The 24,558-nt window shown below is 34.1% G+C and overlaps 1 protein-coding gene across 7 annotated transcripts in view; it reads right to left on the bottom strand.

Moving 5' to 3' along the window:
* Positions 1–6,688: 6,688 nt before the first annotated feature.
* Positions 6,689–24,558, bottom strand: part of CHD9 (chromodomain helicase DNA binding protein 9) — a 284,977-nt gene continuing 267,107 nt past the window's right edge. For all 7 annotated transcript variants that reach the window (XM_037816043.1, XM_037816042.1, XM_037816041.1 and 4 more), the window contains 5 exons: positions 22,387–22,526; positions 21,851–22,072; positions 19,824–19,952; positions 11,643–11,747; positions 6,689–9,852 (listed from right to left, as the gene is read on the bottom strand). In XM_037816043.1, coding sequence (XP_037671971.1) covers positions 8,974–9,852; positions 11,643–11,747; positions 19,824–19,952; positions 21,851–22,072; positions 22,387–22,526 — 1,475 coding nt within the window. In that variant the 3' untranslated portion in view covers positions 6,689–8,973. The remainder of the gene's footprint in view (positions 9,853–11,642; positions 11,748–19,823; positions 19,953–21,850; positions 22,073–22,386; positions 22,527–24,558) is intronic.

Here is a 24,558-nt window from a genome sequence, read left to right as displayed (position 1 = left end):
TATTAAATTAAAAAACAAAAGCCTATTGCTACCAGCAAAAGCTGTTCATTTGTTTGTTTTTAATGTCCACTGGAGACTGCTGTCTCCTTAGAGAGGGGTGAGGCCAATTTATATTTTATGTGGTGTGAGCAGCATCTCTTGCTGAGGCCTGAGTTAACTGGCACCTTATTTCTGATTAATTGCTGCCGGGTATTTGTGTCCCTGCCAGATGTGCCCTGTAAACCAGCTTTGCTTTCTGTGAATGAGACTTTACCTGATAAAAAATCAATCCAAACAATTAACTAAATTTAATAGTTTTTAAATTAAAGCCTTGGCATTCAGAATAAACACATCTTGTCCTTTTGCCCTTTCTACCATTATAAACAATTATTGTTACAGTGGCTAGTGCTCTACTACCCTCAACTGCTTTGTACTGCTGTGTTTTTAAACACTATTGTCTATTTATTTTGTTTTCTTTCTTGCATTTATGCTGTGATTCTTTTCTTTGCTGCTACCGTATAATCTGTTAGTAACCCTTAGTGTATGCAACCATCACTACAATCTATTTTAGAACATTTTCATTATCCCCAAAAGAAACCTTATACTCATTAGTGGTCACTCTGCATTTGCTCCCAGGCCTAGCCAGCTACTTCTGTCTCTATAGATTTGCCTCTTTTGGATATTTCATATAAATGGAATCATATAATATGACGTCTTGTGTGGCAGGCTTCTTTCACATAGCATGATGTTTCCAAGGTTCATCCCTATGGTGATATGTATCAATACTTTATTCCTTTTTATTGCCATTAATATTCCATTGTATGACTATACCATATTTTATTTATCCATTCATTAGTTGATAGACATTTTGGTTTCCATTTTATGGCTATTATGAATTACACTGCTATGAACATTTGTCTACAAGTTTTTGCATAGCTGTATGTTTTCATTTCTTTGTGTATATAACACTGTGTATATAACACTGTGTTTAATATTTACAAGTTCTGTAAAACTGTTTTCCAAAGTGGCTGTACCATTTTACATTCCCATCAGCAATGTATGAGAATTCTAATTTTTCCACATCCTTGTCAACACTTGCCATTAAATGTCTTTTTGATTAAAGCCATCCTAATGGGTGTGAAGTGGCATCTCATTTGGCTTTGCTTTGCATTTTCCATATGAATAATGGTGTTGAGCATCTTTTCATGTGCTTATTAAGCATTCGAATATCTTTTTTGGAGAAACGTCTATTCAAATCCTTTTCCCATTGTCAGTTGGGCTTATCTATTTATTGTTGAGTTGTGAGCATGCTTTATATATTCTGGATACAAGTCCCTTATCAGATACATGATTTGTAAATATCTTCTCCCATTCTGTGGGTTGTCTTTTCACTTTCTTGATGGTGTTCTTTGAAGCACTAAAGATATTAATTTTGATTAATGTGTTTTTTTTTTTTCTTGTTGTTTATGCTTTTGGTGTCATGTCCAAGGAGGTTTTGTTTAACCCAAGATCACAAAGAGTTCTATGTTTTCTCCTAAGAATTTTCTACTTTTTCATCTAACATTTAGGTCTATTGATTCATTCGGTAGACATCATATAATGCAATCGTGTTTTTTAATCCAGTGTGACATTCTCTTCCTTTTGATTGGATTGGTTAATGCATTCTCATTTCCTGTTATTATTGACAGGTTGGATTTATGAGTTCCATTTTACTTTATGTTTTCTAAAGTCTCAAGTCTTTTTCCTTCTCTACTTCTCCTTTATTGCTTTTTTTTTTTTTTTTTTTGTATTATGTGAATATTTTCTTGGGTAACATTTCAATTCCTTTAATGATATTTTTCAGTATATTTTTGAGCTATTTTCTTAGTGAGTTAGTGACTTTTCTAGGACTTACACTATACATCTTAACTTACCAGAATCTACTTCAGATTTATACTAATTTAATTTGATTGAGGAATAGAAATATTATAAACTTACAGGACAGTTGAAGAAGTAATACAAATCCCACACAGATAATTACAACATATTCCCCACCTAGGTATCCAGATCTACCAATTTTAACATTTTGCCACTTCTGTCCTTTCATCCTTTTGTCTGTCCTTTCCTTCCTTCCTTCCTTCCTCCCTCCCTTCTTAGCTTCTATCTATCTATCTATCTGTCTTCTGAACATTTGAGAGCAGGTTTCACACATCATACTCCTTGAATGCATAATACTTCCATGTACATTTCGAATAAACAAGAATATTGACTTATGTAATCACCTGAAGTACAGTTATCAAGTTCAAAAAATTTAATATAAAACTTACATTCCATATTCCAATTTTTTATGTTCCAATAACGTTCTTTTGACCTTTTCCCTCCATTCTTAAATCCCATCCACAACCATATATTGCATTTAAATGTCATCATTTAGTTTCTCTTTGTTTTAATTGTAGAAACATATATACAACATAAATCTTTCCATCCCAAACCCTCCCAAGCATTCAATGGGATTAATAACATTCACAACGTGCAGTACTCTCATCACCATCTATTACTACAACTTTCCCTTCATCCCAAACAGAAACCCCACACTCATTTTGCCTTAACTACCCATGCCCCTGCCCCCCACCTCTAGTAACCTGTGTGCTACTTTCTGTCCCTTTGAATTTGCATATCCTATGATATTTTCTTTGTAGTTGCCATGGGGCTTAAACTTAACGTACTAAATCTATAACATTCTCATTTTCTTTGATACCAACTTAACTTCAATAGCATGCAAAAACTATGTTCCTATACCCTTCTGCTCCCCTACCTTTATGTAGTTCTTGTCACAAATTACATATTTATACATTGAGTATCAAAACATTGATCATTACATTTTTTGCATTTGCCTTTTAGATCCTGTAGTTAGTAAAAAAGTGGAATTACAAATAAAAAATGCATTAGTACTGGCATTTATATTTAGCATGTCGTTATCTTTATCATAGATCTTTATTTCTTCATGTAGCTTGGATCCATGTCTAACATCCTTTCCTTTCAACCTGCAGAGCTCTCTAGCATTTCTTGTTGGGCTGATCTAGTGGTGACAAACTCCCTCAGCTTCTGTTTATCTGGGAATGTCTTACTCTCTCCCTCATTCCTGAAAGACAGTTTTGCTAGATACAGAATTCTTGGTTGGCAGTTTTTTTGCTTTCAGCACTTTAAATATATCTTCTCACTGCCTTTTTTGCCTCTATGGTTTCCAATGAGAAACTGGCACTTAATCTTATTGAGACTCCCTTGTATGTGGCATGTTGCTTCTTTCTTGTGGGTTTCAGAATTCGCTTTATCTTTGACATTTGACAGTTTGATAGTAATACAGTGTGGTGTGATCTATTTGAGTTTATGCTAATTGGAGTTTTGTTTGCTTCTTTGTTTAGTCACTTTACTGGGCTATTTCAACAAATTCTATTTCCCCGGCAGTGTGCAACTTCTATTACCCTTCAGAGGGCTCAGCCTTGGATGTACATGTAGTCACCCTGGGATGATGGTGGCTTTAGCAGGACTCTTAATCTTTCCCTGATCTGTCATGCTTCTGGCTGTTCTATCTTTATTGATGCGACATCCAGTCATTAGCCTCTACTTGTTTTAGCAGAAAGGTGTATTTCCCAAGTGATACCTTAAACAGGTTCAATAAATCACTTGAAAATTTAGCTATAAGTCTTCTCATAACTAGGCTAATTCTCTATGTTCCTAGAATAAATGAATTGATTTCTTAGGCTCTCAACTTTTTTTTTTAATCAATCTGCTGAATACCAATCATATACTCAGCTTTAAAATTGTTTATGCTATACATTTCACTGAGAATGTAACATAGACCTGAGTCTGTAAGACAGTCATAGTTCAAACAAATGTCACAAAACTGAAGATTCTCCAATCAGTTGACTACAATGGGGAATTAATGATGTAAATATGAGTTTATTCTTAGTAGGGACCATACTTAGTAGGGACCATGTTTTTGGACTTCTAACCTGAATCTATTATTTTGAAAATCCCTTTCAATGGAGATTAGGAAAAAAATCATACAAAATATATTCCTTTATAATAATGTGCTGGTAAAGGCAAATATAGGATAATTTGTGCTTTGTAATTATGAAAAAAATACTTTCCTATAGGACTTTCTACTTTACTTCACATATATTATCTCATTCCATATTTTAAATGTTGTGGGGAAGTATTTATCATATTCACTTTACGGGTGGACAAAAGCAATTAAGTGGCTTGCATGAGGTGTAAACTACATGAATGACAGGTCAGGGCTTAAACCCACATCTTGATTCCAAATCTTCTCATTGTACAATGAAATGTTTACAAAAGGTTTAAGGGCTAAGTGCTGGAACATTAACTATTTGGAAAAATTTTAAATTAAGATTCCTATCTTATACTTTACCAAAATAAATTCCAAGTCGATAAAAATGTTAATTTAAAAAACATAAAAAAGAAAAAAAAGGTAAATACATGTATAATTTGGGGGTGAAAAGACTTTTCTATGGAACATCACTAAAAACTAAAACCATAAAAGATGGAAGATTGAAAGGACCACATAAAAATTGAAAACCTGCACATTCAAAAAACAAAAGCGAGATTAACATGCAAATTGGGAAAAACATTTACTACTTTATATAAGAGACAAGGGGCAAAGAACACAGAAGAAATAAAAATGGCCTTATGAAAAGGTATGAAAAAACCTTATATTACTAGTAATCAAAGAAATATAAGTGAAAACAAACATCCATTTTTGAACCATCAGGTTGACAAAGATTAAACTATAATACCTTGTGGTTTCATGCTCTGCTGTTGGTGTATAAAACAGTACAGTCTTACTGGTTTTAAATTTTGAACAAAGCAATTTCATGCCTAGGAATTTTATTCTTATGAACCATACAAGTTTTTAACTGCACACACATTACTATTTAAGCAGCCCAAAACTGAAAAAAATCTAAAAGCTCAAAAATAGATTAATTTATAAGGCACCTACACAATGGAATTTAGCAAGCCCTTTAAAATGTTGTTGAAGATTTTTTTAATAAAGATAATGATATAATAAATTAAAAAGTAGATTACAGAATGGTACTTTGTGTTCCCCCCGCTCCCACCCCTGGAATGTATATAATATACATGTCTTATTTTTTACAAAGAAAAAAGAACAATTTAAAAACCATCAAGACATTATTTTTGCCTACTAATTTGTAGATTATTTTAAAAGATAATATACAATATCAGTAAAGATTCAGGGTAAAGGGGCATGTACAAAACGTAGTTGCTAATAATAATATATATTGCTACTAATAACTTCATTGTAAACTTGGCAATTTATGCCAAAATCCTTAAAAACAAGGCACGTATTTCCACTTCTAGGAATTAAGGAAATTATTAGGGATGGGTGCAAAAATGCACATATAAATCCAAATGTCCATTTTTAAGTAAATGATTAAATAAATCACAATACATCTGTTTGAACCAATATTATGCATTAAAAATCAGGTTGGCAGATACTAATTGACATAGGTCAATATATTAAGAGTTGTTCACCAAATATATTGCCTTACATGACACTGATTATATATAAAAATGTAATTAGCATATGTATCATTGGATATATATATATCTCAAATGTTTCTTTGTGCTTTTCTATATTTTTAAACAAATAGCTTATGTACTACAGTTGCATTTTTGTAGAGATTAAGTTCTAAATTTATTAGATAAGGTGATATTGGGTGTAGTAAAAAATCACTCTTTTCCTCATATAGTTCACAAATTACCAAATACATCATTGTATGCATAGCGTAATGTTTCTCAAAAACATCCAACATAGCTGATTCTTCCTCCAGTTCTGAAATAGATAACAGTTCCTCTGGCCAAAAGCTAGATGTTTTTAAACTTGTGTTTATGTGTCATATTGTAAGGAATAGATAAAAAGCATGAAAATTTAGTTCAATGTGTGCAAGTTACATGAATGTATAATGAGACTACACTGTTTTACTTTTGTAATTAGAAGAAAAATGAATTTTAAAAAGGTTTACATATTACAGATCTTATATACTGTGCTTCTAGTTTTTCTTTATACATGATATATAACTTCTACTAAAATTTTTATTTCTTTTACTCTGGGGAAAAAAACAAGGGGGGGTGTTACCAAAAATGGCAATGAATTAGGATATACTCTTAAGTCCAGGGGAAAAAAAAATATTACTGTGTTCCAAAATGAATTTGTTTTAGAGGTTAGATGTATCTCTGAAACCTTCTGGATTTTTTTTAAAGGTGCAGGGAAAAATGTTTTGTTTTTGTTTTTTTTTTTACAACTGTTATTAGAGGCCAACAATGAAATTGTCATGTACAGAGGCTGACATCATGGGTAGTCAAAGAATATGTTTAATAAAAAATAATTAAACTTCCATTTGCTCTATAGAACATCATAGAAAGTAATTTAATAAATTACAAATGACTTTTTAAGACGTTTGCTCAACTACAGAAAGCAAATTCAGACTACACAGAACACAACCGGTAAATATTGCAAATGTCCAAAAGAAAAAATTGGACTAAGACTTCGATCATGAAACCTGAAACAAGGGCTATAAATACAAGGCAATAACAGCTATAATTCTTTTCAGTAACTACCAACACATACATGGATATCCTTTCAACTGTAATTTTAGTATTATGTAATTCTATTGTTTTTTTTTTTTGCTTATAACCCTTAATACATATTTGCAAGTTTTCTTTTTTTTTTTTTTTTTTTAGCTGCTGGCTGGACAACTTTTCCTTAATCAATACTAACTAAAAGTGTCTTGAAACCCAAGAATATTTAAAGTTAATATTAACCTTAATGCTTTGAAAACTGTAATTGCCTTATTACATATAAAGAGAATCACCAGGATGTTAACCAAATTCACTTGACCATAATTAGGAAAATACTTTATCTCATAAATTTGATATAAATTAGATTTTAGTGACTTTAGGGCTTTTTTCTTTTTTTTTCTTTTTTTTTTTTAAATTTGGGGAAAGAAGAGAATATAGATCATATGGGAACTAGAGGGAAGGAAGGGAAAAATGGATGGTGTTGAAATACTCCACCGGCAAACTAAGTTAACTGTGTTTGAAAAACTTTGGCTATTTTGTAGGTGTATTCTAGTTAAACAAAAGTGCAATACTGCAAAGGGAAGATACTAAATATGTAATATATCATTTTCATGATGAAGAATCACTACCCACTTCTCCTGGATGGGCATTAAATTACTATTGCTAAGACACTGCATAAAGGACCATCAATTCAAAGTACTATTTTGGGAAAATACAAAAATCAATACAATCCTAATGGAACTTATATAATTTTGTAAATACATAACACTGTTTCGCTAATGGGGTTAATTATTTTACATACAAAAACATAATTTACTGGTAAAGGTCTTGGTAAAACTCAATACAATTGCTCAATTCATGACAAAGCAACACTGTTCTATCAAAATATATGAGAAATTACTTTTTTAGTGGGAAAGAAAAAGGTTGCTAATTTTTTCCCTAAATTTATCCCCTCATAATCTTTATCACTGATTTGAGTAACAGAAAAATGCTAACATTTGTCTCTCCTTAGACTGTAAGTAATATTTTTAAGTCCACTTCAGTTCCTAATTGTTTTAAATGTATATGAAGGTGAACCTGGACCTCTACCTTGTCAGAATAATAGCAGCTTAAGCAGGAGAAATTGTATCACAAATCAAGTATCAGACAAATTTTACATGGTCAAGGGTGCTACGGAATTGAACAGAAGCCTGGGGCTTCATTTGTGTGATTTGCAGATATAATTTGTACATCTTTTTGAGGATATTCAAAGTGCATTTTCAAAATGGGCAACTCAGCCTATTTTATATAAACTGATAACCCAACACTGATTCTGGGAAACATTTAGTCTGCTTACACCTAGAAACTCAAAATTAATTCAGACTATCTGCACATTACTTTACCACTATTTTCTGTTAATTTGAGAAGATTTCCATGACATAAAACACAAATAGAAATCTATACAAATAAAACAATCAGACAATTTCTTTTACATGAAGTATGCTGTGTTGAAAGTTCAATGACATTTATCAGTTTGCCTTTTCTGAGCCCTAGAGACAGACATTATTCATCTGTGACATGATTATTTCTAATAGGAGGCCAAACTTTGAAAAATTAAAACTAAGTAGGTCTTATAGAGTGCCAAAGTCACGTGACATAGGATTATTTTATGGCTTGCCTTCACTGATAATCAGAGTTAAGCTCAGCAAAAAGCAAGTCATATTTCTTGCCAGATTAACATGATATATAGGATGCATTTAAAAAACCCCTGAAAACAAGTATAGAATTAGAAACGAATGTAAACTTCCTAAACTAACTCAGCTGAGGTAACAGGTAGCCAGTTAAATTGGCTGATTGGGAAACTTATTTCTTCTTTAGAACACACTTGTACCTGAATTGGAAACATCAGCAGTGTATCACAACACTAGAGCATTTTCATGTAATTAAAGCAATGGATGGTGATGTAGATTCTACAGCTTTCATGACATTCATTAGCTGCCCAAATTATTGCTGAGTTTTGATCTGTAAATTATAGGTGTCAAGGAGGCTGTAAAACTATATTCAAATTAAATCAGTAATATGCATAAAGTATTCTGTGTTCACTGCAAATATATTAAATATACAACTCTTATTGAGCATAATTTTCATAAAATTAACCCCCAACAAAATTATAATGCCTTTTGTTGTAATTTTACACCTTTATGTATTTGATAGTACATACGAGTTCAGAAACTTATGACTCTTAAGAAATATTACATGCAAAATGTCTCTGGAAGCCGTTTGCACTTCTAAACAAATAACTGAAATGTTCGGTCAGTAAGTTATTGATGCACTCACACTGGGGAATTTTACAATTAATAAGTAAAGGAAAAAAATCCAAAAATTAGTTCATAATTTAAGTGCAAAGTCTGAGAATCAGTCTTCATTACTAGAATCTGAATTCTCGGATGATGACGATGTACTATCAGATCCAGATGAAGCATCAGCTTTCTCTGAACCCTCATCTGTGCTGTTTTCATTGAGAGGACTTGGTTCAGTTCCCTCTTTGTCTTCCTGATCTCTAACTCTGGAATCTTCTTCCTTTATTTCTACAGACTTAGATGATTCTAAGTCACTGTTCTTGTTTTTCTGTACATCAAAAGTATTGGACTGGGGCAAAGTTGGAATATGAAGATTAAGGCCTGGAGTGAGAAGCATCCCTGGATAAAGTATGTTAGATAGTAACAGAGGGTTAAGAGCTAACGGGTTGGCAGCTGCAGCTGTAGTTAACGCAGCAGTACAGGATGTTGAAGGAGAACTTGACACTGAGTTTTCTCCACCATTTTCTGAATTTTGGCTCTCTGTCCTTTCTTTTTTTCCTTCTAGCTCCTTAGAGTCATTTCCCTTTTTCTCTTCTGATCCAGATTCTGTAGGCTTTGTCAGGAGTCCTCCTATGCCCAACAGATTTGGTAATCCAGCCATTCCTGACAGCAGCATGGGGAACACTGCAGCCATGTTTTTAGCTTCTCCTCCAGAAGACTGGCTAGCAGGCACTCCCAAAAGTCCTGCAGTTACTGGCATCGACTGCAAGTTCTGTAGGTTTTGTTGTAAGGCCTGAAGAGTTGTGAGATCCACACCTGGAAGTAATCCATTGGCTAACAAAGGATTGACTGAAACACTGGTTGTGGTTGCAGCTGCTGCAGCAGCCGCTGCCTTTGCAATTCCACTTTTAGGCCGTCTCCCCCTCCTGCTTACTTCCTCTCTCACAACAGGACCAGTGAGAATACGTTCATACATACTTTCTGGAAGAAATCCCTAAAATAAATATATACTTATTAATAACAGATACAAGAAAATAAAATCAGTATCTTGTCATACAAACAGCCTATTAAAAATAGGTAATTATTCATAAACTTATTCTATATGGATAGAAAATAATCAATTATGAAAGAGATCACCTAATTTCGTTTTATCCTAAGTAGAGACTTTAAGCTGCTCTTCCATTTCTCATTCCATAGTACAATAAGAGATTAGAAACAGGCCTCTGGCCTCCTTCCACATTGTGAGCCATGAGTCTGTCTACCAGTTCTAAAAAACAATAGGTCCAGAGACATTTTTTTTCATGAGTGAAATACATAACCCTTATATGTTTTACATCACCACTTGCTCCAAAAGATAGAAGAAGTGGCTTTCTTTTAATATGGAATAGCAATGAGGAAAGGAGGGGGAAGTGAGGAAAAGGTTAAGGCTAAAATCTTTTGATTGTCACAATGGGAATAAACACGGTAGTACCAAGGCAGGGTCAAGCTGAACAAGGTACTCAACATAGAGAAAAAAATGCCTTTGCTCAAAACAGCAGTAGCATTTACAGATTGGAATCATCAATTTCACAACAGTGGAGAATAATCTATGCTATGCAATTCTCCCATGATTTTCTGGGGGCTTAAAACTCCTAGAAGTTTCAGGTGTTGAGAATCTCTAAAACAGCAATGTCCAATATAATTATAATACAAGCCACCTATGAATGTAGCCACATTAAAAAAGGTAAAAAAATAGGTGACAATTTTAGTAATACAGTCTGCTTAACCCAATACAACTAAAATATTATCATTTCAACATGTAAGCCACATAAACATTATTAATAAAACATCTTATACTCTTTTTAAAGCTAAGTCTTTGAAATCCAAATCCATTATGTATTTGACACTTAGAAGTCATCTCAATTAAGGCTACCCACACTTAAAGTGCTGAATACCTTCACATGCACAGTGGCTACCAACTGTGGCAGTGCATCTCTAAACAGTGGTTTGAGAAAAGACTCTCACGGAACTACCTTTTATCCTTGTTTTGAATTGATCAACTTATTTGTTTTATTACAAATGTATTAGGGCTCTTGCAGAAAACATGACCAACAAAAAAATACCAAGAAAATAATTGTCCATAACCCAATCATATAGACATAACCATTGTTAACATTTTCCCCCTGTGCATTTATTGTAAAATTCTTCCCGCCTTCTCATCTAAAATAAAACAAAAAATAGAGTTGTATTGAACACAATTTATAGCCTGCCTTTTAGATTCAGACATCTGCAGAAATAACAGCTATTATTTCTTCATTATTTACTACGTGGTTAGGATTTACCATGGCAAGACCTTAAGTATTATCCAATTTAATATACTGAGAACTTTTTTCTTGTCATAGATGTTCTTCTAAGATTTAATTCTTAGAATGGTTGCATAGTTTTCCAATATATAGATGAACCATTAGTTCATTCCCAATTTTCCCCTACCATACCATGATGAATATTCTTACACCTATTTTTCTGTCCACCTATATTTGATTATTCTTTCTGGTATTGTTCAAATAGTATCTTAAAAATTAAAATAAAACCAAGCCAGTGTGTATGTGTCTGTGTGTGTATTCTGCATTTTAACTCAACAAATATCAGAGAAATTTGCAACATGTTCTAGTGATATAAAAATTGTGAATTAAAAAACAATGGCACATGTGTATGGAATATTTTATTAGTTCAATCTAAGATATAATTAAACGGTATCTAATTTTAAAAATGGTGTGACTAAGTTACTATTTGTGAAATACTCACAGATTGCTTAACAACTCCTCCCCATTCAGGAGCTACTCCATACTCTGAATTTTCTTTCAGGAATCTACATAAATCTTTCAAAGGTGGAGCAAATGCGCCTCCAACCTGTAAATGAAAAATAGGTTCTTAGACAACAAAAACACTAGTGAGGATGGAAGTGATTTGTCTTGCTTTTATTCTGTGTTCTACAGAGTTTATTTAAAAAAAAAAAAATGTTTTCTGAACCACATTCAACAATGATGTTAAAAATGACCACTACAATGCAGGATATGACTCCCAGGGCTGAACCTGGACCCAGCATCGTGGGACTGAGAACATCTTCTTGACCAAAATGGGGAGGCAGAATGAAACAAAGTAGAGTTTCACTGGCTGAGAGATTTCAAACGGAGTCGAGAGGTCACTCTGGTGGGCATTCTTATGCACTATATAGATGTCCCTTCCTAAGTTTTAGTGAATTGGAATAGCTACAAGTAAATACCTGAAACTATCAAACTCCAACCCAGTGGCCTTGACTCTTGAAGACAATTGTGTAACTATGAAGCTTACAAGGGGTGACAGTGTGATGGTGAAAACCTTGTGGATCACACTCCCTTTACCCAGTGTAAGGATGGATGAATAGAAAAATGGGGACAGGGACTAAGTGAAGATTGGGGTGGGAAGGGGAGGATGATTTCAGTGTAATTTTTTTCTTTTGTTTTTTATTCTTTCTGGTGTAAACAAAATGTTCAAAAATGGATTCGGGTGATGAAGTCATAACTATATGATAGTACTGTGAAAAGTTGATTGTACACCATGGATGACTGTATGGTATGTGAATATACCTCAATAAAACTGAATTTAAAAAAAAGTGACCGCTACAACCCATAAGGACTATTGATTTACTATTTACACATGTGGTAATAGAAATTTTAAATGCTTTAAATAGAGCAACTAGAATAATAAAATGAATAACTACAATTTACTGTGCACTTACTGTACTGAATAGGCAGTATAATCTAGGTAAGAGTATACCCTTTGGGCAGGCTTACCAGCTATGCAAACATGAGCAAAATAGTAAACCTCTTTGAGCCCCAGTTTCCTAATCTATAAAATTGAATAGCAACAATAATTCCCTCACAGGGTTATACGAAAAGAAAATGAGAAAATTCAAGTGCCTTAGCACAGTGCCTGGCACATAATAAATATAAATTGTTTTTGTTATTATATTCAATGTGTTGTGCTAAGGGCTTTATATAATTTCATTTAGTTCTCATCTCAGCCTTGTAAGACAATAATATTTCTACTTTGCATACAAAGGAACTGAGCCTAAAGAAGTTATATAATGTGCCTAAAGTCAGCTGATAAGGACAGTGTCAAGATTCAAAGGCAGGTCTTAAAAATCCATGGTCTTGGAGAGACTTCTAGGAAGATGGTGGAAAAGGGAGTTGCAAGGTTCACTCCTCTTCGAAAAATAGCTAATGGACAGGCAGAATCTGTCCAAAACAACCATTTTGGGGGTCTGGAGAACAGAGGAGTACTGTACAGCATCCAGGGAAGAGCAGGACAAATAGACTGAGAAACTGCAGTGAAAAACTATGAGGAAATTGCTTGACCTCAGCTCCTGGCACACATGCTCACCCTCGAGGCAAGCAGCTTTGGGTTGACCTGGTCACTGTCTGGCAGGTTGCTATGGACTGGGAAGGCTGTGGAAGTCCCTCCTACCCAGTAATAGAAGGGGACATGGTCCAGTACTATTCCAGGTATTGGCTGGCAAATTTAGATAGTTGGGTCCTGCTCCTTCAGCCCTTCCCAGACAGGCACTCCTGTGCCATTGTTTCCACCAGAGTCCAAGGCAGAGCTGCCAGAGGGCTAAAAATACCCTACCTTCTTAGGGCTGTGGGGAATAGGTTGCAGAAGCACACCATCTTCTGGACAGACCAGGAAAGCACACACCCTTGGAGAGTGAAAGAAAGGCTTTTTGGCATCTTTCCTAACCCTCTCCCCAGGGCCCTCTGAAACAGTTCTGTGCCCCTAGTGTGGGTCCTTGGACTATTTGGACAGGGAAATACTGGCAAACAAAGTGTCAAAGAAAAGTCTTAACACAAACTCAGTCAACAACGAAATCCTAGACAAGAGAGAGAAACCAACCTTCAGAATAATCTCATCCTAGACAGAATTCTCTCTTTATCTTTACCTAGATATTGGCAAAAATTAAAATCCATACTAAGAAGCAGGAATATATGGCCCAAAGGAACAAATTAAAAAGTTGGAGGAGATACAGAATTTGGAACAACTAATCAAAGATGTTCAAACAAATCTAAACTGATTCAAGGAGATAAATGAAAAAAATATGGCTAAAGAGAGAAAGGATATTAAGAAGATAATGAGTGAGCTTAAAGAAGAATTTGAAAGCACTCAAAGAAAAATAACAGAACTTACAAGAATAAAATGCACAACAAATGAAATAAAAAATATGCTAGAAGCACACAACAGCAGATTTGAACAGGCAAAAGAAAGGATCAGCACCTAAAAGACAGGACCCACAAATTTGAACAGACAAAAGAACAGATAGAAAAAAGAATGGAAAATTTTATCAGGGTCTCAGAGACTTGAATGATAGCACTAAGTACACAAACACATGCGTCATGGGTGTCTCAGAAGGAGAAGAGGAGAGAAAAGGGGCAGAAAGACTATTTGAGGAAATAATGGCTGAACATTTCCCAACTCTTATGAAAGACATAAGCATACATATCCAAGGACAACATACTCCAAACAGAATAAATCCAAATAGAACTGCTTCAAGACACAGACTAAGCAAAGTGTCAACTGCCGAAGATAAAGAGAGAATTCTGATTGTATAAATCCAGAAATGAATAGCACAATACTGTGAGGTAGCACAATAGTGTGAGGTAGCACAATACAGTAAGTACACCAGACAAAGATGACTGTGAGTATGGTTGAAAGAGGAAGGTTAGGGGCAGGTATGACACAAGAAGGAAAGATAGAAGATAAAGACTGGAACTGTGTAACTTAGTGAAACCTAGAGTGGTCAATGATTGTGATAAAATGTACAAATACAAGAATGTTTTACATGAGGGAGAGCAAATAACTGTCAACTTTGCAGGGTGTTGAAAATGGGATGGTATTGGGTAAAAACTAAAATCAATGCAAACCCGAGTCTATGGTTAAAAGTAACTTGTAATATGCTTTCATTAATTGTAACAAAGGCAATAAACCAAAGCTAAATGTCTATAAGAGGGAGGTATAAGGGAGAGGTATTGGACTCTAGGTGTTGGTGCTGTTTTCTGAACTTCTAATTGTACTGTATTTTATTTTTATTTTACTTTTTCTTTTATTTTTTTATTTGCCTTTTTTTTTTTCCTTTTTTATTTTTTCTCCTCTTATTTCTTTATGGAAGAAATAGAAATGTCCTCATATAGACTGTGGTGGTGAATGCATAATTATGTGATTATACTGAGAAAAGTATTTTAAAACTTCAACTTCTCTTTGAGACCAAAGGAAGAACTGTTTATTTGGTGACAAAATCTATATTTTCTGTAGCACACTATTTAATTCAACTTGTATGGTCAGTTTATTCAAACATCATAATTACATGAAACTGAGACTAGGGAGTGAGATCTGGTTAGCTGTGAAGGTTAGTGTGGAGGCTTGATACACCACATAGTAATCTGGGCAGAGAATAAAAATGTACTTGTAAGGCTCCCTTGAGGAACTGGGGAAAAACTGATAGTCTCACAAGCATTGGGGACTACAAGTTTAGAAGGCAAAGCCCTCGATCTTGGGGCTTGCCCTTATGAAGCTTTTTACTGCAAAAAGAGGCTAAGCCTATTTATAATTGTGCCTAAGAGTCACCCACAGAGAACCTCTTTTATTCCTCAGATGTGGTCTTTCTCTCTAAGCCAACTCTGCAGGTAAACTCACTGTCTTCCCCACTATGTGGGACACATTCCCAGGGGTGTAAATCTCCATGGCACGTGGGACATGACTCTCATGGATTAACCAGGACCCAGCATCGAGGGATTGAGAAAGACTTCTTGACCAAAAGGGGGAAGAAAAATGAAATAAAATGAAGTTTCAGTGACTGAGAGATTTCAAAGTGAGTCAAGAAGACGTTCTGGAGGTTATTCTTATTTATTACATAGATATCCCTTTTTAGTCTTTATTGTGTTAGAATAGCTAAAAAGAAATACCTGAAACTGTTGAACTACTACCCAATAGCCTTGATTTCTTGAAGATGATTGTGTAACTATATGGTTTACATGTGTGACCATGTGATTATGAAAACTGTGTGGCTCACACTCCCTTTATCCAGTGTATGGACAGATGAGTAGAAAAACGGGGGCAAAAAGTAAATGAATAATAAGGAGGGATGGTGGGAATGGGATGTTTTGGGTCTTCTTTTTCACTTTAATTTTTATGCTTATTCTTTTTTTTTGCGGTAATGAAAATGTTCAAAAATTAATTGTGGTGATGAACGCACAACTATATAATGGTACTGTGAATATTTGATTGCACACTTTGGATGACTGTGTGGTACGTGAATATATCTCAATAAAATTGAATTTAAAAAAGAACAAAAAAAACACAATAGAATCACCAAAACTAAAAGTTGGTTCTTTGAGAAGATCAATAAAATTGACAAACCCTTAGCTAGACTGACAAAAAAGAGAAGATACAAACAAATACAATCAGAAATGAGGGGGAGAGACATTATTACTGACCCCACAGAAATAAAAAAAGATCATAAGAGGATACTATGAAGTATATGTCAACAAATTAGACAACTAAGATGAAATGAACAATTTCCTAGAAACATACAAACAACCTACATTGACTCTAGAAGAAAGAGAAGACCTCAACAAACCGATCACAAAGAGATTGCATCAGTCTTCAAAAACCTCTCAACAAGGAAAAGCCCAAGACCAGATGGCTTCACAGGTGAATTCTACCAATCATTCCAAGAAGAATTAACACTAACCCTGCTCAAACTTTACCAAAAAGTTGAAGAGGAGGAAACACTACTTAACTCATTCTATGAAGCCAATATCACCCTAATACCAAAGGCAGATAAAGATACTACAAGAAAAGAAAATTACAGACCAATCCCTCAAATGAATATACATGCAAAAATCCTCAACAAAAACACTTGCAAATCGAATCCAACAGCACATTAAACGAATTATATGCCATGAGCAAGTGGGTTTTAATCCAGGTATTCAAGGGTGGTTCAACACAAGGAAATCAATTAATTAACAAACTGAAGGGGGAAAACCACACGACCATCTCAATATAGAAAAGGCATTTGACAAAATCCAGCATCCTTTCTTGATGAAACACTATGAAAGACAGGATTAGAAGGAAAATTCCTCAACGTGATAAAGGGCACCTATGAAAAACTGACAGCTAACATTGTCCTCAATGATGAAAGACTGAAAGATTTTCCTCTATGATCTGGAACAAGACAAAGATGTCCACTTTCACCACTGCTATTCAACACTGTAGTGGAAGTTCTAGCCAGAACAATTAAGCAAGAAAAAGAAAAGGCATTCAAATTGGAAAGGAAGAAGTAAAATTTTCACTATTTGCAGACAACATGGATCCTACATTTCTAAATTTCCCCAAAAAAATAGTCCCAAAAAATCTACAACAAAGCTAAAACAATTCAGCAAAGTGGTGGAACACAAGATCAACATGCAAAAGCCTGTAGCATTTCTATACACTAGTAAATGTGCAATCTGAGGACAAAATCAAGAAAAAAAATTGCATTTACAATAGCAACTAAAAGAATCATTTATCTAGGAATAAACTTAACCAAAGATGTAAAGCACCAGTACACAGAAAACTACAAAACATTGGTAAAAGAAAGCAAAGAAAATCTAAATAAATGGAAGGATATTCCATGTTTATGGGTTAGAAAACTAAATATCATTAAGATGCCAGTTCTACCCACATTGACTGACAGATTCAACACAATCCCAATCAAAATTCCAATGGCCCACACTGAAGAAATGGAAAAGCCAAGTATCAAATTTATTTGGAAGGGTAGGAGGCCCTCAATAGCCAAAAACATCTTGAAAAGAAAAATGAAGTTGGAGCATTCACACATCTTTACTTTAAAGCACATTAAAAAGCTACAGTGGTTAAAACAGTATGGCAGTGGCATAAAGATAGACATATTGACCAATGGAACCTAAATGAGAGTTGAGAAACAGACCCACACATTTATGGTCAACTGATTTTTGACAAGGCTGCCAAGTCCACACAGCTGGGACAGAACAGGGTTTTCAACAAATGGTGCAGGAAAACTGGCTATCCATATCCAAAAGAATGTAAGAGGAGCCCTGAATCTGTTATGGACACCATAAAAAGACTATGTTCTTTTAATCTACTCTTCTGGGAGCAGACTCATTGTGGGTGAGACCTTCGATTAGATTTTTCCATGGTGATATGACCCTCCCAACTGTGGATGACACCTTTTGATCAGATTATTTCTGCGGAAATGTAACTCTGCCCATTCAAGGTAAGTCTTAATTAATTTACCTGACTCCTTAAGAAGCTAAGAGACAAAGAGAGCGCTCAGAGCCAACATAGTCCCAGATGCTTGGAGAAGCTGAGAGAGACATTTTGGAGAGAAGCTAAGATACGTAATCCAGAGTTTGTCCCCAGGAGAAGCTAAGAATGTTCTTCTATGAACCAAAACCAAAACAAATGTATGTAACTATTACAAGGTGTTAATAATAGGTTGGTATATGGTTAAAAACAACAACAACAACAAACAAAACAAAACAAGAAAACACCTAATGTGAACTATGCACTACCAACTATAACAAAGGTACCATACCAATGCTGAGTGTCAATAATAGGGGGAATATAAGGGATATGGGGTTTTCTTTTTTCGGAGCAATGAAAATGTTCTAAAATTGATTGTGGTGATGAATGCACAACTTGGTGAATATACTGATTGTATACATTGGATGGACTGTACCATGTGTGAATAAAGCTGCTTAAAAATTCAATCATAATATTTAGTTTTTGGTATAAGATGAAGTGCAAAGATTTGGAACACAATCTATATAAACACAAAATTAAGTAAAATACTACTACAAATGTCATCTTGTTCTTTACCTAAACCATCTATGACATTAGTTTAAGGTACTAACAAAATCTAATAAGCTACTTCTACAAAATTATATTAATTTTAATAAAGTGGTGCACACAATATTAAAACTGTTTGTTTTATGAGTTTTCCAATTCCATTGTTTTTTTCTGGGATATTCCAAAGCTCTTATGTATTTTTATTCTGGTAGTAGGGCATTTAACAGAGAACAATGCAGAACTAAGGAATTAACATGACCCATGTAAGTAACTTACTTTGTTAGTGAAACAATACAACGAGAAATTTGTCATTTTTTCATTTTTGTTAGACAAAAACAAAATAGATAAGAATTTTGTTTGTTTGCTTAACAGAATAAACATCAGTAGGTCAAAGCTATAATTTACAAAAGGGTGTCACACGTCTTCTCTAATTTACTTTACAGGATAAAAGAGACCTGTACCAGTCCAAACACAAAAGAGAAACAATTTGAGGAAACAAACATTGAGCCATATTTAGTTCAGAAACAGACTTTGGAAAAACCTTAACTTTTACCATTCATCAATCAATAAAACAAGAAGATAAGTACAGGGATGACAATCCATGTGATAGTTTCAAGCTGTATGCAGCCCCAAAGAGTATGTTCTTAAAGCTAATCCATTCCTGTGGGTGTGGGCCTATTGTGGATGGGACCTCTTAGATTATTTCAGTTGAGGCCTGCCCCAGGTGGGTCTTAATCCTCTTAAGGGAGTCCTTTATTAGAGAATGAAACAGAAAGACAGAAGACATAGAAAGCCAGAGAAGCTGAGAGAAAAAAACCAGAGAAGTTGAGAGAAGGACACAGAGAAAAGAGAGAGAAACCACAGAAACAGAGAGGAAGGCATTGAAGCCAGAAGCTGTAAGCAATGCAAGTGGGGAGAGAAGACGAGGAATTTGGTATTAGATTGCCTGAAACTATAGTTCATGTTTTCCCCCACAAATCTGCTTGGGTTCAGTTTTGCTAGAAAATACCACATGATGAAATAGTGTTCTAGAGATCTCTTAAATATTGAACCAGTATAAAAAATTAGTAACAATTATACACAAACCTTTCTGGCATTTCTTCTGTTAATCAGCTGAACTCGTTCTTCTCCAGTGAGACTATTAACATCGAGTTTATTAGGGTTTCTGCAACGATGCCTTTTTTGTTTAGGTCTCCCTTCATGAAGCTGCATTCTCTAAAATACAAAGACAAAGAAAGAGTTTTAAAATCCTCACTTGCGTGAAACTACTCAAAATATTTAAAATGAGCTGATCCAAGTAAGTTGATCCAAATTATACATGTAAAAAACCATTTTGTTCTTTAATGATGACTGAAGGTCAACCATAACGATCATAGCTGAGGTTCTTTATGAAAGTAGGGTCCTTAGATTGGATCCTGAAATAAGGACTCATTCCTTAAATGCTCTTCAAGACCATGAAATTCCTGGAGATTGATACTTGAAGGGTTACCAATATTGCTGGGGCTATTTCCTATAAACTAGACAGTTACTTTACTTTTTCTCCTGTTTTATAAACTTATCAGACTTTCCCTGGGCTTTGACACAATATATAATTTGTGCTAGTGGCTTCTATTCCTCTTCATCTCAAGAATGCTTTTTTTTAATCTCTTCTCATGTAATCCTCACAACAATGCTAAAAAGAAGTATTCCTTTTTTGCAGATGGGGAATCAAGATGCAGAGAGGTTATTTTCCTCAAGGTCATATAGCCAGCAAGTGGCAGAGCCAGATTAAGAAGCCATATCCGGCACTGAGCTAGTTTATTGGTGCCGTTTTTCAAACATTTGCTTACTTTATGTCTCTATGTCAAATTTCAATTAAGGCATGTACATTATTTTTTAGTCATAATAATACTGCACACTTAATAGACTACAGTATAGTGTAAACATAACTTTCATATACACCAGGAAACCAACAAATTGATGTGACTGGCTTTTTCATGATACTTGCTTTATTGTAGTGGCCTGAAACTGACCTCGCAACATCTCTGAGGTACACTTGTACAGCATGTTACAATTATTTAGCTTTAGAGATGCCACAATAGAGTGCAAGGTCCAGGAAGTCAGAGATGTAAAGCACCCTTGGGAAGCCAAACAGATCATCTTACATTCTTTACCGCAACAAACGCTACTTTTAAAATGGTTTTTAAGACTTAATAATAAAATTATTCAAAACAGCATGATAAAAGGTTTATTTGCAGTAAAAATAATGAATAGCTAGAAGAGTTAACAAAAAAATCTAAGACTTCATTACAGATGTAAGAGAAAGGTGTGAGAATCCTTCAGAGATTAAGGGCCATGAGGGCAAGAACTTTATCTTTTTACTGTTAATATCCGCAATCTCTTAAAATAGTAACTAGCACACAGAGGTCACTCAATAAAAATTCAGTAAGTGAATAAACAAATGTTATTTTGTTAATTTGCTAAGAATCTATAGGATTAAACTAATGATTCCCATTATTTTTAAAAGTGCAGTATTCAGTCTATGAATTTTCATCCTTAGTGACCCCCCCCCCATAATTATAAAGGCATTATTTGGTATTCATTTTCTTAAAATTAAAGGGAATCAAATAAAAGCATATTTGAGAATATATGGTATCCTTTGAGAAAACTAGGTATATGAAAAGAGTACCTAAAGACTAGGTGGAGTCTTTCTGTTTAGACTATCAGATTGTTTCTCCTCAACAATAGCAATGTAAAATATTGGCCCTAAACATATATAAAGAATACAAGACCATTCTAGGGATTGGAGCATTTGTGGTTCATTATTATTATTTTAAAGTAAATTCCTAGAGGGAAAAGGACTGCATGTTTTAATCATTTGAAACCTTCATTGGGCCTAAAAGAACTCGGTAAATTGGAGGTGATTTTTATTAAATACTTGTTACATGGAAAAAGGGAAAATGACACTGTATTATATTATGGGAAACATACCAATAACTTTTTTCTGTTAATTTTCCTAAATCTGAGGCAAAATATATATTTAGCATAAGTGAATGAGAATTTATGTTTCATCATTTTAATTCTTGAAACATCATAGAAATAAAATACACCAAAATTTTTAAGGTTTCACCTACAGGGATAAAAGCTCCTAAATCTTCCACATAACCTGGGTGCTCCTTAAGCCATTTTTCCAAATCCTTTCTCTTCGGTGCATCATCACCTGCAAGTCTTGTCCCATCTTTAAGATTAATAACTGGAACTGGACTCTCTGTATCAGGCATTCCTTGAGGTTGAGTATAGGACAGTGATGGATTTATGCCTGTAGAAATCTGTGAGGTGGTTATGCCTAGAGTAACCTGCAGAAAATCACCAAATGAAATTTTTATTTCCATGCTTTACCATTCTAATTTTGATTCTAGTGAAGCAAATAATTCAATTATTATTGAAGAAAAAAAAGTAGGTTGTTGCTGAAAGTTCTGCCATTTGTTTAAATTTAAAATTTTCACAAGCCTTGACCAGCGTCAGACTTCACTGACATACAATTTAAAACTATACAGTGTGCTTCTAATTTCCTTATTCTTTTAAAAAAGCATCCAAAAACAATTGGTATATTAACTAGGATTGAATTCTGGACTCCAGGGTCAATAGTTTTTAAGTATTGTTTACTTACATGATTAGGTGGTTTATTTCTGTTAAAAAAGAGGAGGTCAACACCTTCTACATTCTTCCTTCTTCCCCGCCTTTTTTTGACTACAGGCTGGTTGTCTAATATCACTCCATTGGCACCAAGTGTTGACTGAATAGAAGTACCTAATCAGATTAAAAATGCAAAACAGTGATAAGAATCTATATACAGAAAAATTGAAGTCATCACTATTCTAAATATGTAGAAGCAATAGTTGTTCTTTCATATATTCTAAACCAAGCAGTTCTTGGACCAGAAAAAACACCCCTACTTCTCTTTTAAAAATGAGAATTATAGTTCAGCCTCCTTTCAGCTTTCAACTTGTCTTTTCATTTTTTTTCCCCTTCTCTCCTTTTCCTTCCTCTTTTGGAGGAAGAAGCATGCCTTTCTTGTGTCCTAGACAAAACCTTTCCCTTTCTTTAAACCCATCAACTGCTGCTTTTTCTAAAAGCTTGTTTTATCATTTGGCTCTGTTTTCTTGTGCCAAATTATCTTATTCTACATTACATTCTCTTCTCAGCCTAAATACCTGGCCTACCTCAATCAAAAAATAAAACTTCTTTTGGCCTCTATGTAATCAGAACATTTTTGAAAAACTGGTCTCTGTTTTGCTCCTCTTTTTCATGACCAACTTATTTTTCAATTTCCATAGTCCATTCCTGAGCCAACTTACTTTCATATGTATTTTCTCTAGGGTCATCCATAACTTTTGAGTTGCCAAATCAAACTGACCTTCCTCATTCCTCATTTCAGTAGGCACTCAAAAACTGTTTGTAAGAGGTATAAATCAAACAGTTCCTTGCATTCAGTGATTTTTAATCAATAAATAAATATTTATTGAGCAGCAATATAGTGGTTCAGAGATGAGCAAGACATAATTCCTATCCTCAAGGGGTGCATAAACTAGAATTCTTCTTTTAAAAGAAAATATTATTAAGGGTGAGGAGTTTAAAATAGTTCATATGACTGTAGTTAGAAATACATTTTCAATCATTTCAGTAGAATTCATTGAGCAAGTTCTGTGTATCCTAAATGAGGTGCTGCCTTTTGGCTAGCTGTGTAATGTTATGAAGGTCGCTTACCTTCCTCCCATCTCAATTTCAAAAAGGTACCTCAAAGTTCATAAGGTAAGGAACAACTAATTAAATGATTAAAGATCATTTGTGCAAATAAGAAAGTACTGTGGGAATGGAACACAACACTGTGAAACAAAATCTTTCATAATTAACCAATAGTGAATTTCTTTATAATCAGATTAACAAAATATTATGAATATGATGATTTGAAAATACTTTCACTATAGTACCCTTTAGCTGTAATAATAGGATAACTCTCCTAAAGTATAATTTTTAAAAGTATGGTTCTATTTCATACAGTCTTTTTAAGGTTGTATCAATTCCTATCCCTGCATGGCTGACAACCCCTCGCCCTGTGATCCAGCTCAATTTTCAAGGCTTTCTATACTCAAGATTCACTTTTCCTAAGTGGGCTTTGGTCTTATACACATGTCTCTCCAGTAAGAATTTACATGCTAGCTAGGTCCGTCTTATATATATATAAAAAAAAACTGTACTATCTTCCTGACACTGAGTCATCAGTTCATGCTATTCTATGCCCCCTCTTTCATCCTCCAACCTACCCTAATTTCTAAAATGAACATTATCTAATCTTCCACTTATCAAATCCTGTTCAATCCCAACAAGGCCAATAAGGACTTTGCCTAAGTTTCTAGATAGCAGTGACTTTCCTCTTCTCCAATACAGAATAATATATCATCTAGTATTTTAATGTATTGTCTAATATTTTAATGTGTAGGTCCAGTTTAACAAGAACTGAAAGGTAAAGACAGTGTCTTATATTTCTTTTACTTTCCCTTTAGCATCTTCCTAGTGTTATATAAAAAAGAGAAGTACCTAATAAATATCTATGGGATAAAATAATAGAAGAACTTTGTATATACACCAGAGTGTACATTTATGTAATATCTCTATTTCGCCAATTTATTGTTTTAATATACTATCTTGACTTATTTCTGAGGGTGATTTTTATAAGCATTACAGATTCATTTTAAGCTAAACTCTGAAATGGAAAATTTGACTTACTCTCCTCTATAAAGTCCATGTTGTCTTTACCTTAGATGTAACTATAAAAATATTA

The sequence above is a fragment of the Choloepus didactylus genome, chromosome 22, assembly GCF_015220235.1.
Source record: "Choloepus didactylus isolate mChoDid1 chromosome 22, mChoDid1.pri, whole genome shotgun sequence".
Classification (NCBI taxonomy): domain Eukaryota; kingdom Metazoa; phylum Chordata; class Mammalia; order Pilosa; family Megalonychidae; genus Choloepus; species Choloepus didactylus.
The sequence above is the reverse complement of the archived record's forward strand: the minus strand, read 5'-3'. Positions and strand labels throughout refer to the sequence as shown.